This window comes from Erythrolamprus reginae, chromosome 7 (assembly GCF_031021105.1).
Source record: "Erythrolamprus reginae isolate rEryReg1 chromosome 7, rEryReg1.hap1, whole genome shotgun sequence".
NCBI lineage: Eukaryota > Metazoa > Chordata > Lepidosauria > Squamata > Dipsadidae > Erythrolamprus > Erythrolamprus reginae.
In genome coordinates this window covers 32,900,457-32,915,242 of record NC_091956.1, presented here as the reverse complement: position 1 = coordinate 32,915,242, position 14,786 = coordinate 32,900,457, and the positions used below count along the sequence as shown (strand labels likewise).

The 14,786-nt window shown below is 42.5% G+C and overlaps 1 protein-coding gene across 5 annotated transcripts in view; it reads left to right on the top strand.

The window, feature by feature from the left end:
* The first annotated feature begins 6,223 nt into the window (after positions 1 to 6,223).
* The window catches only part of RAPGEF2 (Rap guanine nucleotide exchange factor 2), a 245,238-nt gene continuing 236,675 nt past the window's right edge, over positions 6,224 to 14,786 (top strand). The window contains exon 1 of one of the 5 annotated variants that reach the window (XM_070757287.1): positions 6,224 to 6,998. In XM_070757287.1, coding sequence (XP_070613388.1) covers positions 6,930 to 6,998 — 69 coding nt within the window. In that variant the 5' untranslated portion in view covers positions 6,224 to 6,929. The remainder of the gene's footprint in view (positions 6,999 to 14,786) is intronic. The other 4 variants (XM_070757283.1, XM_070757284.1, XM_070757285.1 and 1 more) reach the window with 4 other exon arrangements.

Below are 14,786 nucleotides of genomic sequence, written 5' to 3'. Positions count from 1 at the left end.
GACACTTTTTAAAATGTTAAGTTTCATGGTTAATGAATAAATAAATAATAATAACAACAATAATAAAATAAATATATTCAGTGCCTTGAATAACTCCTGTGCAGGAAACTTTATGTGTTCCTGTGTCATTATACCAACAAGTACATCATTTATCAAACCAGATTTGGCTTTAGAAAGAGTGAACCAACTATAGATCCTAGATAATATTATTTTTATTTAATAATTTTCCTTTGCTTCATTTTAAGAGTTATAACTGGATAACACTTTTAAAAGATCTTTGGGAACTACGCTCCAAGTTTCTTGGAGATTTAAATGGTTTTAAATCCCTTTTTTTATAGTCTTCATGCTGTCATGGAATAATTGAACATTATATTGTTACATATTGTAGTCAAAACTACAAAAAATTTAAAATTTTCTGAGACATTGCTTTGCAACACTCAGCTGGGACCTGAATTAAAGCAAGAACAATAATTGTTCTTGCATCTCTCCTATTAAGAACATAAGAAGAGCCAGGCTGAATCAGGCCAAAGCCCATTGAGTCCAGCATTCTGTATCACACAGTGGCCCACCAATTGTCCATGGGGATCTTGAGCAGAAAGAGAAGGCAATACCCTCCCTTTCCCTTGACCCACAACAAGTGGTACTCAAGGGAATCCTGCCTTCCTCAACCGACATAGAGGCAGCACTTGGACATCTGTTTCAATAACCATCTATATGCTTGGCATCCATGAATCTGTCTAATCCTGCCTTGAAGCTATCAAGGCTGACAGCTGTCACAACCTCTTCTGGAAGTGAAATTGGCCATTCTACAGTTTCTCCTCTGTCTTATCCACCTTATTACTCTACCTTTTATTCAGAAATAATTTCACTTAGCTATACACGGAATAGAGGTTTAAGTCCCAAGGCAGCAATCAAAGTATAGAGTGATGTTCAACAGGATGTCTATCCATAATTAAATCAGAATATAAGTACCAGAATTTTAGCTGGTGAAATTTATTCAGATCACATCTCCTTAATTTAAAATGATCTAACTTTGGCTGGCTATTTTGAAACTGAGTGTTGGTAAAACCATCAAGGCCATTAATTCAATTCAAATTTAATTGTGACAAAGGATCCCTGATTCCATTTGGAATTGGTTGAAAATGAGTTCACAAATTGGAGTTAAAGCTGGTATCGTACAGAAGAGCTACCTCAACTATGGTCTCATATGCCTCTATACCTAACAAGAGTCAATATTAGGAATTAATATTATAAGCTGCATAAAACTATCTTGATGTATTTAAGTGACATATATACCATCCATCTATTGTGACATATTTGACTCGGCTTTGACACCTGGTGCCTGCCAGGACAAGCTCAAAGAAACATTTTAATGTGATTTGCCACTACCTTATTCCTAGGGCTAAGTGAAAGTAAACAGCCCATCCACATTTCATACATACTTTGTTTTCCCCTATTCTAGTGTTCTCTTGGCAGATTCATCAATACGTAAATCTTTCTTTTAAAAAGATTGGTTGTTTCTCTCTATGACCCTAGAGATGAACAGTTGGAAATTGTGATGGAATGTATACCTGGAGGAGGAATGAGAAATAGGTTTGGCAATACAGAGTTTTTGCAGGGAGAGATCCACATTAATAGAGCACAATCCTGAGCAGGGTGGAGGGAGGGGGAAAAGTTCAGTGTAGCCATACCTCAGAATATATGTAGTGGGCTGTTTATGGCAAAGGACAGTTAAAGTATTGCTCTTTAAATGTCCACATAAATTAATAGGAAAAGGATTTGAATGAAGCATTTTGGAAAGTGCATTGGTGACAGCAAAAACATATTTCCTTTCATCAGTATAAATATGTTCAGAAACAATTTTGATGCTTTGGTGGACACAACAGAAATTTTGTTTGTGCATGTACATAGGTGCAGATAGCTAGGAAAGCTTTTAAGTAGTCATGGCATCCTTCAGAAAGATACAGTTGTTTTAACATTTTGAAGAAAAGTGACATCCGGAAAAGCAATGGCAAACAGAAGATGACTACAATGAAATGAGTCAGTGAATGGCTTGATTGCTGAGAATTCCTCTCTGGATAAGGAGAGGACTCAGGATGCCCCATAAATTCTCCAGATGCCCCACAAATTCTTCAAATGGTTCCGCATGAGGAGACGGTAGGAAAGTGGCTTCCAGTGGATTTGGAGCTCCAAGAAATAAAGGATCACCATATTTGCCCAAAATGCAGTTGGTGCCTTGATAGACGTAGGATTCACATACTTCCTTTCTTAATGACTTCTAGAAATTGCTTATTAACTGGTTTTTGGATATTATGAATCTTCAGAAATAAATGTTTTATCATATTAAGCGATACTTCTTCAATCCTTAGTGAACATTTTATCCAAGACAAAGATCATTGTTCTTCAGGACTGTGCCTTGCTGTTTGTTGATTTTTCACAACTTTGAAACCAAAGCAGAGTAAAGTGTGTGTATTTCACTTCATGGAAGGAGGGCTGTGACGTTTCTTCACAGCTGCTAGCTAAGTACTGTACACTTAACGACTGATTAAGGGGATTGTACAGACTACCAGGTTATTTTGGGGCGAGTGCTCTTTGCAATACAAAAAGGATGCTTTGTTTCTTTTGAATTTTTGTGATAAAGAACATTGTTTTTGAACTTTCAAGTGTGTGTGTGTCTGAAATTTGTACCCTTGAATTTTCGGGAGACTCATACCATAGAGCCCGGCAGAACACACACACACACACATATATATAATGCTTACTGTTTATTATTGTTTCATTAATTTGGTTGTATACAATTATTTTTTAACTGATACTGATAAAAGCCAACATTAAATTAGCACAAACCTCAGGAGAGGCCTTGTATGCTTATACCGTGTTTCCCCGATAGTAAGACCATGTCTTACTTTCTTTTTACCCCCAAAAGCCCCCCTATGTCTTACTATCGGGGTATGTCTTACATTGGAAAAAGTTTTGCATCTCTACTTTGGGTCGCGTGCTTATGCTTGTGTTTAAAGGGAAAGAACTTAGTATTGCTATCGGAATTCTCTCGACGGGGAAGGAGGCTGAACCGCAGATATAACGTTGGGAAGAAGGTGCAAGGAATCACGTGGGGGGGGGGGGATAGCGGCGGTGGTTTGGATTAAGCGATCGTAATCCCCCAAAAGGATGAACTCCAGCCTCGGAAGGCCGATGGCTACGAAATTAAGGCTTTTCTTTGAGAGAGAGAGAGAGAGAGTGGGGGATAGTTGTCGTCGGAGCGCTAAAGACCAGGGCAGAGAAAGCGAGAGCTGCATGCGGGAGAAGCAGAGGAGGAATCAGGCAAGCCGAATGGGAATCCCTCCCCTGCCCTCCCTCGCTCCATTCCCCGCCAGCAACTCCTCCGCAAACCCACCTCTACATCCTCGCTCTGCAAGTGCCGAGACAGGCGGACCACATTGCAAAGGGCTGCCTCTCCTGCCGCCGCTGCTATTGCTAATGCCCGGGGCTGTAAGCAAAACCCGGACCGGACTCACACAGAACAGGCTCCCATTCGGCTTGCCTGATTCCTCCTCTGCTTCTCCCGCATGCAGCTCGCGCTTTCTCTGCCCTGGTCTTTAGCGCTCCGACGACGACTATCCCCCACTCTCTCTCTCTCGAGGGAAATCCTTTGTGCCTTGCGGCCGAGCTCTCCCACCTGCTCGGCGGGTCATCGGGCTCCCCCCCCCCCCGCAATACCGTGTTTCCCCGAAAGTAAGACATATGTCTTACTTTCGGGGTATGGCTAATATTAGCCGACCCCCCTGAAACCCCCCATATGTCTTACAATCGGGGGGGTCTTACTATCGGGGAAACACGGTAGCTAAAAAGAAATGATTTAATGATTAGGTTGTATTCTACAACCTTGGAAAAACATCTCACTGGCCTTGAAATTAGTTGGAGGGTGATAGTCAACATTTATTTTCCCATCTGCTTTAGCCAGCAGGCTTTTTAGGAAAGCACAATATTGGAAAGTCTGAGACATGAGAAGTGGGGCTATAGATTGAGTGATTCTATCTTATTCTGTCAATGTAGCAAATGGAAAGAAATTAAAACTGCCTGGTAGTGCTTGAAAAATAACATGTCAAACAGGGTCTTCTAATAATAAGCCTTATACCACTGATAAGACAGAAAAATATATGCACACCCTATTTAACTTCGTAAATCATCAGTCCAGAAAGTTTAATACTACTGGCTACGTTCTTATACAGTGTTCCCTCGATTTTCGCGGAGGTTACGTTCCAAGACCTCCCGCGAAAGTCGATTTTCCGCGAAGTAGCGGTGCGGAAGTAAAAACACAATTTTTGGCTATGGACAGCCAAAAACTACCCCTCTCACCGGCTTTCTTCGGACACGGGTCCTCCTGCAGCAGCGCTGGCGGCCACCGTTCCCTGTAGGCACCTGCCCGGCCACCGTTCGCCCGCCCGCCGTTTGCCCGCCGTTTGCCCGGCCACCCGCCGTTTGCCCGGCCACCCGCCCGCCGTTTGCCCGGCCACCCGCCCGCCGTTTGCCCGGCCGCTCGCTTGCCGTTCGCCCGCCCACCCGGCCGCCGTTCGCCCGCCCACCCGCCGTTCACCCGGCCGCTCGCTCGCCCGTTCTCCCGCCCGCCGTTTGCCCACCCACCTGCCGCTCGCCCGCCCGCTCACCGCTCGCCCGCCCGCTCGCCGCCCACTCCACCTCTCTTTCTCCTCTGCTGCAAAAGAGGCGGGACAGGCATTCTCCGGAGGCTGGTGGGTGCACGGGCCGGCGCGTGAGAGAGAAAGAGGGGGTAGAGCAAGAGATAGCAGAGAAAGAGATAGAGAGAAAGAGTGAGAGAAAGAAAACAAGAGAGGGAAAGTGAGAAAAAGAGAGAGAGCAAGAGGGGGAGATAGAGAAAGAGAGAGAAGGAAAGAAAGAAAAAGATGAGAGAGGGAGGAAGAGAGTGTGAGAGAGGAAGAAAGCAAGATAGAGAAAGAGAGAGAGAAAGAAAGAAAGATGAGAAAGGAAGGAAGAGAGTGAGAGAGAGGAAGAAAGAGAGAGAGAGGAGTGGAAGGAAGAGAGAGAGAAATGATAGAAAAAAGGGGAGAAAAAAAGAGAAATGAGAAAATGATTGAAGCAGAGAATGACAGGAAAGAAAGAGAAAGAGACAGACAAGTGATTCTTGGTGATGATGTATGACGTCATCGGGTGGGAAAAACCGTGGTATAGGAAAAAAACCGTGCAGTATTTTTTAATTAATATTTTTTGAAAAACCGTGGTATAGCGTTTCGCGAAGTTTGAAGCCGCGAAAATCGAGGGATCACTGTATTCAGATAATTTAGCTATGTTCCAACAACAAACAACCGTACGTAAGTGCACTTTTGTCCCCTGTCCAATTGTCTTTCCTTTCTCTCACTTATCATATATATTTTCTTTCTTTCATATGTATTCTCTCCTCTAAGTTCACTTTACCCTTATATATATTACTACATGTCTATTTTTCTTCCTATGTATTTGTGTATTGGACAAATGAAGAAATAAATAATAAATAAAACCACAAGATAGGCCATCAAATTTTATCTTAGCTTTAGAATGCTGTGGGAAGCCAACCATCATGATTATGGTTCAGCGTTGGGCCAAATGCCTTTAAAAATCTTATTAATCCTGATTACTGTCCGAGTATAGAGACGTTTTCCCCTAACACCTTCTAACAGTTAATTCCTTACAAGGAAGGCGAGTCCACTTGCAGTTACGGGATTCAAACCTATATGGAGTTTGAAAAATGCTGCTCAAGTTTCCTGACAACACACTGGGAGCGGAAGATGGATCCACCAGGGTTTCCTTCTCCTCACCTTTCAGCCTGTGCTGAAAAGCGAACTGCAGGCGTACTTTCCACCGAGTATCTGTAGCGAATGTGGTTTAAATTTCTGAAACTTCCCCAAGGGTACCTTTCAGTTTAAGGTATATTGAAAAAAATTCTTCTCCTTTCCAAAATTTCAAGAAGTCCCAATCTAGGGCGATATTTCCCAAAGTAAAATTGAAATCGTGGGGCTAGTGGGCAGTAGCAGAGGAAAGAGCGAGAGGAAGGGAACGAGCTGGTGGTGCGGTGTAAGGAATTCTGGTATTTTTGGCAACCGCTCGAGCCCGGCTCGGGCAACTCCCGCGCTCTGAGAAAAGGAGCCTCGGCGACGGGGTTGTGTTTTTTTTTTTTTGCCGCGGCTGAGAGACGAGTAGAGCTCGGGGGGGCGGGAACAGGAGGCGGCGCGGCTCCTCCCCGCCTTGCTGCTGCTGCTGTTGCTGCCGGTGCGGGCGGGCGGTGCTTTCCCTCTTCGTCCGTCGCCTCACCATGATTGCAGCGGCACAAAGCCCAGGCGAGCATTAGAGGCCGTTCCCGCAGTGAGCCTACTGGCCCGACGCCCGACTTCTTTCTGCCCAGACGCGGCACCTCTTCCGAATTCCTGCCTCTTCGCCCTTTCCAGGCCCGAGACCAAGAGCTTCGACTAGGACGCGGTGGTCCTTCTCCCGCCCTGCCGCTTGAGGGGATGCGGCGGCGGAGCGGGAAGGAGGGCGACAGCGACAACACCACTGCTGGGTAGGCCGGCAGAGGCGGGGTTGAGAGTCGTCGTTGTTGTCGCCGCCGCCGCCAGCACCCCGCGACTCCTTTAGGCGAGGGGCCCCTGCCGGAGGGCGGCGCTGTTGAGGCGGAGGGATCAGCCGCCGCGGCCGAGAAGGACGAACAGCAGCTGGAGTCCCTGGGGCCAGCTGGAGCCGCCTTTTACCTCAGCTGGCTTCCTTGCCACGTTTAGGAGGGGAAGTGGAGGAGAACTCGCTCGCCCGGTGCAAGCGCCGTCTCGCTTCCTGGGCAGGAAAAGGCGCCTGAACGTGGAAGAAGGGAGACGGGAGAGGGCCCGGACGCGGCGCCGGCCTGAAGTACGAAAAGAAAAAGGAGCGATATGGCGTCCTACGTGGATAATAACTTCCGCCAGGCGGTCATGAAAAACCCAGTCGACAGGAGCCCCCAGGTATTTCTGAGTAGTACTTCGTTTAAAAACACCTCCCCCTGCTTCTGAGAGCCCCCCCCCCTTTCTCCCCTGATGTCTTTTCCCGGAACAGTCGAGTTTGTGCATAACGTTTGAAGGAGACCCTTCTCGTCCTCAGATGAATTCTTCCTCTCCAAGTTGGCCTATACGTTGAAATTTCTTTTCTTACTCTGCATCCCAGAAGGTTTCTTAAATCCATGACCCCTAAAATCCTCTAATCTTTGTTCTTGTGATCGTGGTGGTAGTTGTTGTGGACATCTCCATAATATCTTTGGGAAAACTTTACCATCCAATTTTATTTTTCCTTGCTAGGGATATTGAGTACATCAGGTAAAGTATACATATTGGACAGATTTGGTTTTTTTCTGTATTTGTAATTGAATTGTGCCCTTTAAGAAAGAGAGTGTACATAGCGTCCACAAATCACAGGACCTGGGGTGTTTAAAATGCTGTGTCCTATCTGTAGGTGGCTATATAAGTAAATACCTTTTCAGTAAACTTTAATCCCTTTTCTACGTACAGAAAGAAAAGCTTATTGATTCACAGCAGCAGACTTCCCGTCCCCCATTTCCATTAACAGTGCGGCTCTTAGATAGTTGCTTGTATTAAGACAAATGCTTAGTTTAGCCATTGGCTTTCTTGTATGGCGGAAATTAATTTGAAAATTGTTGCTAGAGGCAGCCGATTTCATGAACACTTTTGGTAGGCAAATTGGGGATTGTTTGATAGTTTATTTACTTTACTAGATTACTAAACTTCTATAGTGTCTCTTCCTGGAGATTTGTGTAATGTGTTTTTCTCCCAATAAGCAAGCAAAAATAGAATTTTTTAAATGATGTATTCATTCATTTGTTATAAGTATTTAGATCCTTAGAAATCAAGTAATCCGATTGCCAAGAAAGAATAATCAGTATTAACTTCTTTATGTATTTGGTTCATTGCTTTTTTTGTGAGTTGGAACAGAACAATTAGATTTAAAAAATAAAAAGATACATAGTAAATTATTTTATTGTTTACTGCAGTTTAAGACTCTTCACTTTATAACAGACAATTAATTGCTAATTCCCTTTAAATTTTCCATTGCTTTTTTGTAATTCAAGAAAGTAAATTGCTTAAAAAGGGAACAAAATTTATATGCAACAGGAGTTCTAAAAACACCTGTTTATTTCTGGCCTGCTTCTGCAGAATGTCAAGAGTTTGCTCATTGTCATTATTGGATTACTAGCTATTGGTAAACACAGTATCCAAACTGGAAGATGCTTAATCTTCTAACTGTGTAAAGCTTAGCAAAGTATTTCTGATTCAGAATAATTATTATAGTTGAAAGTTTATTAGTGAAGTTTTAAAGCCTGCATAAATTGTTTACCAACCCTTCTATGAAGTCTTCCCTCACTAGCTTATCTTCATGGTATTTGCTGGAATCCATGCCATTCTATCTGTTTCCTAAAGTGTTTTTGAATATCTTGATTTTACAAAAGGCACTGTTTAATTGCTATAGCAACCAATAATTTTGAAGTTTTGCAATCTGCTAAAATCCTATCCAATTAATCTGAAACTTTGATATTGATGTTATTTATATTGGTTTTTTAAAAAAAGATTTCCCCTGGTAAATAATATTAGAACCAGCCATTGGAATTTTAAACATATTGTTGAGGTTTTTTTATTCTTATACTAGATTAATCATGGTTCACGCATCACATAAGCCTTTATTAGTTCACACAGCCTTATCCCCTTCCTGTCTTGAGTTAGTAATCTTTCCCCCTCCCTCTAGTAGTGTGGCATTTTTGCTTCAGTCACTTACTGGCAGCTATATTGATTTAATTACTTAGAATAGAATAAGGGATACACTTCAATAGGTTACAAAAGCTCTGGGACTCTAGTGAAAAATCTCTGATAGGAAAATGGTGCTACCAAGTGTTTAATAGCTACAGTATTCTCTAGATGTGACAATGTTTTTGAGTACCTGACTATCAGAGGCAAAATGTGATTTCTACCAATAGTGAATTCTTAAATTTACTGTTGCAGTGTTTTCTTTTTAAAATAGGTGTCATGATTAGAAAAGAAACAACCATTTAGTAATTTGGTTGGATCAACATAAAATAGAAAGATAAACCTAGAACCAAGGGATGGGTTCAAACTTACCTTGCTGCTGGTTTACTTCCTCTCGCGCTACATGGGTATGCACATGTGCAGTGACGAATAATAAGCAAAAAGTAGCCAAAAAGAATCAGAAAACAAATTGGGGCATATGCAGTGCCGAAAACTCTGCTTCTGTGCATGTGCAAAAACCAGCAACCCCCTTTAAAAAAAATATGGCAGTGTCCATGGACTGGTACAGATAGAACTGGCTCTGTGACATCACCACTGGTTTACTACCAGTTCTCTAGAACTGGTCAAATTGGGAGGAACCCACCTCTGCTAGAACACCTAGACAGTATTGCTGCTGCTGTAATATTAAAAATACATATAGACTAAAAACCTGTAACATGTTTTAAAGGCAACTTTTTGCTCATATGAGTTCACAGTCCCAAAATATATCCAGGCAGCAGAAAATTCAGTGGCGGCTCACAACAATAACAACAATGTAACAAATCTAATACATTAAAAGAAATCTAAAACCCATTATTTAAAAACCATACAACACACTCATACCATACATAAATAATATAACCCAGGGGCTCAGCTTCCCCATGCCTGATGACATAGGTGGGTCTTTAATAGCTCACAAAAGGCAAGGAGATTATACTTCTGAGTAATTGATAATTGCAAGTAGGATGGATGAAAATCGACAATCTTTTTAAAAGAATTAAAAAGAATTAAAAAAACAGATTTTTAAAATTTAAATTGGATTTTTTAATTTAAATAGGAGTTTTTTATTTTTAACAAATGCATTTTAATAAAATGCTTTTGTAATAAAAATCTATCTAAAGATACTTTATGAATATAATGAAATGGAGCTTACTTATGTTGTTGTTAGTTACGAAGTCATTTCCGATTCATCATGACCCCCTGGACAATGTTCCTCCTGGCCTTCCTGTTCTCTGCCATCCTTTGGAGTCCAGTTAAGCTGACACCTTCTGCTTTAGTGACTCCATCCATCCCCATCATTCTCTGTCACCCCCTTATTCTTTTGCCCTCAATCTTTCCCAGCATTAGGCTCTTCTCCAACGAGTCCTTCCTTCTCACTAGGTGGCCTCATTAGGTGAGTTTCATTTTCAGGATCTGGCCTTCTAAACAGTGTTCCCTCTAATTTTTTGGGGGGGTGGGCGGAAAAGTATAGTGTCTGGACGGCAGTCCCTTTGGGACTGGGCGGCACAGAAATAATAAACAAACAAACAAACAAAAAACTGTTTTGCCTCAGAGAATTTCAAAATAAAATACTGTATTGTGTGTCTATAACAGTGAGCTCATAATAGGGCAACTCTATCAATATCAAAATGCCACTTAAATAGTTGAGCTAGTTTCAAACTAGATTTTGATTTTCTTTCTCTCTTCCTTACTCCCATTCTTTTTCTTTCTCTTTTCCTTCCTCTCTTTTTTCTATCTGTTTCTCTCTCTTCCTCTCTTCCTCTCTTCCTCTCTCTCTCTCCTTCCCTCTCACTCTTTCCCTCTCGGCTTCTGGGCAGGTTTGGAAAACTCTGAGTTGATGATGATTTTTAAGTGAGCGATTGCTCACTGCTCAGCTTAGAGGGAACTATGCTTCTAAAGAGCAGTCAGGGTTGATCTCCTCTAGGACTGACCGGTTTGATCGCCTTGCAGTCCAAGGGACTCGCAGGAGTCTTCTCTAGCAAAATAGTTCAAAGGACTCAATTTGGTGTTTAGTCTTTCTTATGGTCCAACTTTCACATCCATATATAGCAACTGAGAAAACCATAGCCTTGACTCTATGCACTTTTTAGTTATGTAGCATGAGGCTATATATTTTGCAATATTAGGACTATTGGTGAGTAAACAGCGGGACTGTAGCTCTTTAAAAATTATGATTTAAATCACACCGATTTAAATCAGGCCTTTTTATTAGTGATTTAAATCGACTTGATTTAAATCAAATCCATCCTGATTGCAAGTTTATCTCAGTTTTGCATATAACTGCAAAAACAGTTTAGAAATGATTTATAATTTTAAGTTCAACTGCTGTAAAACATACTTTGAGCACTTTTAATTTTTTTGGTACTTTGTGTAGAAAAGAAGATGGAGTGTTTGGGCAGGATGCTCACCACAATTTGTTTTTTATGGTTTGCTTACATCTGAATGCAGTTATATTTTCAATTAGAGACACTACTTTATTTCACTACAATAGAGAATTACTGTAATGTAATTCCCATTAAGAGAAAATAGAACACTCCTCCAGTAAAAACAAATATTTCTAGGTGGTGATATTAGCGGCTATTTGTTGATTCACATTTTAGAGAATATAGATTGTAGTTATAGTGTTAAAATTGTATAATCAAGCATAAATAGTATATCCTTGGCTATATCAGTCTGTTGAACTCAATCTTCTACATCTTTTTCTATTTGAAAGATTTTTGGAGGGGTCGTTGCTCACTGAATTTGATTGCTTTCTGATGTCATCAATGCATTAATAACGTTATCTAATGTGGATAATGAAATATCTGTAAGGAAAGCTAATGTGGCTAATGAAATATCTGTAAGGAAAGCTTGGTGCACCAAGAACCCTCATTTCAACTCTGCTACAAGTATTCTTTAAAAAAAGATATTGCATGTATTTTTTAAACCTCTCTTCTAGATTTCTAATTTACCTTTCATTTCTGCATATAAATATATAAAAATGTAGATTGGTAGAATTTAATCTTCATCTGTTTTTTAATTGGATAATCTGTAGAAGCACTATTGTCCAAATGAGTTATTAGTATTTGAGATTAAATCTATACATATAAATCCTGTTATATTTTTCTACATTTTTTTCATTATGTAGTGGTGATTAATAACTAAACTTGGGCTAATAATACAATTACATGATTTATTTTTTTAGTGTTTTGCAGCTATACTTTGCGTGGCACTGCATCTCAAATTTTTGGAAATAGTTATGTATGGTTTAGTTTTCAGTTTCTTGGTACATGCACATTTTATGGCATGTTTTTTGCTACCATCATAATGAGGCAAACATGTTCTCCTCACAAATAATCTTTTGCCTCATTTATAGATACCTGTAGAAACTTGCTGCCTTTATCAAAATAAGAAAAGCAGTGCTATGGCATTGCAATTTATACTCTGCTCCTTTTTTACTTGCAAGTGTCATCACAACATGTACAAAAGTTTTTGGTTTCCTTTTTTCCTCCTTATATTTGGAAAAGTGGATAGGATGGGTAGCTGTGAGGAGTACTACATGCCATTTCATTGATTATGTATCATCAAATTGTTGTTGACATTTTGTGACCTCATAGATTTTCTCCATTTCAATCTGTCCTTAATTCTGTTTTTCAGGTCTTCTAGTGGTACACAGATTGGTACCATAACTTTCCAGAGGTCCATCTACTGTGCTTCTGGTTGTCCTATTCTGTCTTTCCAAAACTTAGAGCTTTCTCCAAACAGTTGTATAATATATCAAAATAGGATTATTGGAGCCCAGTCACTTGTGTTTTTGGTGAGAACTCTTGAGTTTGCTTTCTTGGCTATCCAAAGTATTTTCAGGAGTCTTCTCCAACACCAAAGTTCAAAAATGTCAATATTAATTATTCCAGAGTCTACTTTGCTTCCATAGAAGGGAATTATGTAGCATGCATAATTCTGATACCAGTATTTGTAGATATAGTACAGTGATCCCCCGAGTTTCGCGATCTCGATCTTTGCGAAACGCTACATCGCGATTTTTCCACCCGATGACGTCACTCCCTTCCTTTCTCATCTTTCTTTCTCTCTCTCTTTCTCTATCTTGCTTCTTCCTCTCTCACACTCTCTTCCTCCCTCTCTCATCTCTTTCTTTCCTTCTCTCTCTTTATCTCTCCCCCTCTTGCTCTCGAGCGGCAAGCGAGCAGCCGGCGGGCGGGTGAACGGGCAAGCGGAGCGGCCGGGCGGGCGGATGAACGGGCAAGCGAGCAGGCGGGCGGGCGAACGGGCAAGCGGAGCGGCCAGGCGGGCGGGTGAACGGGCAAGCGAGCAGCCGGGCGGGCGGGTGAACGGGCAAGCGGCAAGCGATCTTGGGGTTTCCCCTTTGCCTGGGCGGCGGGAAGACACAGGGAAGGTTCCTTAGGCCACCCAACAGCTGATCTGCTCCGCAGCGCGGCAGCAGCGAGGAGCCGAAGATGGGGTTTCCCCGTTGCCTGGGCAACGGGGAAACCCCATCTTCGGCTCCTCGCTGCTGCCGCGCTGCGGAGCAGATCAGCTGTTGGGCGGCTGAAGGAACCTTCCCTGGGTCTTCCCCGCCGCCCACATGCAAACTCCACCATCTGCGCATGTGCGGCCATGGAAAAAGGGGCGCGCATGCGCAGATGGTGTTTTTACTTCCGCACCACTACATCCCGAAAAATCGATTATCGCGAGGAAGGATAAATGCCTCCCGGGCGCTCCGCATCCATTTGCGCTTCTCCTTCTTCCCTCTCGCCTCGCCGAGTCAGGCGCAGAAGGCTTAGCGGGGACCAGCGCTCGCAGGAAAAACAATCCAGGCTCGCCAACCCGGAAATGCGAGGCGAAGGACGGCGCTGGTCCGAAGTTGTAGAAGCGAGCCGAGCGGGCGGCCGGAGCTGCACCCTCCTTCGCCCGCCTCCTTTTCGGCAGGCAGGGCTGCCCAACTGCGCAGAGCGGCTCCTCCCCTCCAGACGCGTGTCGGGGAAGCGGGTCGGTTGCGGGGACGAGCGAGCGGACCAGCGCCGTCAAAGCGGAGGGAACCGCCGCCAGGGCTGCTGCCGCACTGCCGAGCAGATCAGCTGCTGGGCGGCCGAAGAAACCTTCCCTAGGTCTTCCCGACTTCACCCTGTCAATTTGGTGAGTGGAGGCGGGAAACGGCGGGGGGGGTATGTAAGACATACCCCGAAAGTAAGACCTAGTGGGGCTTTTGGGGGTAAAAAGAAAATAAGACACTGTCTTTCTATCGGGGAAACATGGTAGATTTTAGAGGTACAAAACAAGGAAAAAAGTATTCTGAACCAAATGGTGCAGTAATATATTATTTAATAAAATACCAGTGTAGCAGAATACTTTTTACAAACATGTATACTATTTATAACCATGGACAATTTTTACAAACTTCAAACTTGACAGCTTTAAGACTGTGGACCAACTACCAGAATTTTTCCTCCAGTCATGCTAGCCCAGGAATGGGAGTTGAAGTCCACAAGTCTTAAAGTTGCCAGGTTTGGAGACCTTTGCACCCTTAATCCCTAACCCAGTGGTCTTCAAATTTGGCAACTTTAAGACTTGTGGACTTCAATTCCCAGAATCCTCCAGTCGTGCTAGTTCAGGAATGGGAGTTGAAGTTCATTAGTCTTAAAGCTGTCAAGTTTGAAGACCCCAGGGTTAGGGATTAGGGGTGCATATTGCCCCCAACAATCTGGTTCCTCATTTTATCGACCTTGGAAGGATGGAAAGCTTCCATCTTCGTCTATATATTGTTCTATCTGTTGTTAGTCTGAATTTCTTTATATTTAATTTTCAGTCCCATCTTTTTTTGCCTTGACTCCTTTGAGTACTAGAGCTTGTCGATCCTTTGCATTTTTTAATTACTGTATCAAAACAGCTTCATCGGCATAGGGCAGGTTATTAATATTTCTTCATCCAGTTTTTTCTAAAAACCATGCTGATCTTCCATTCCAA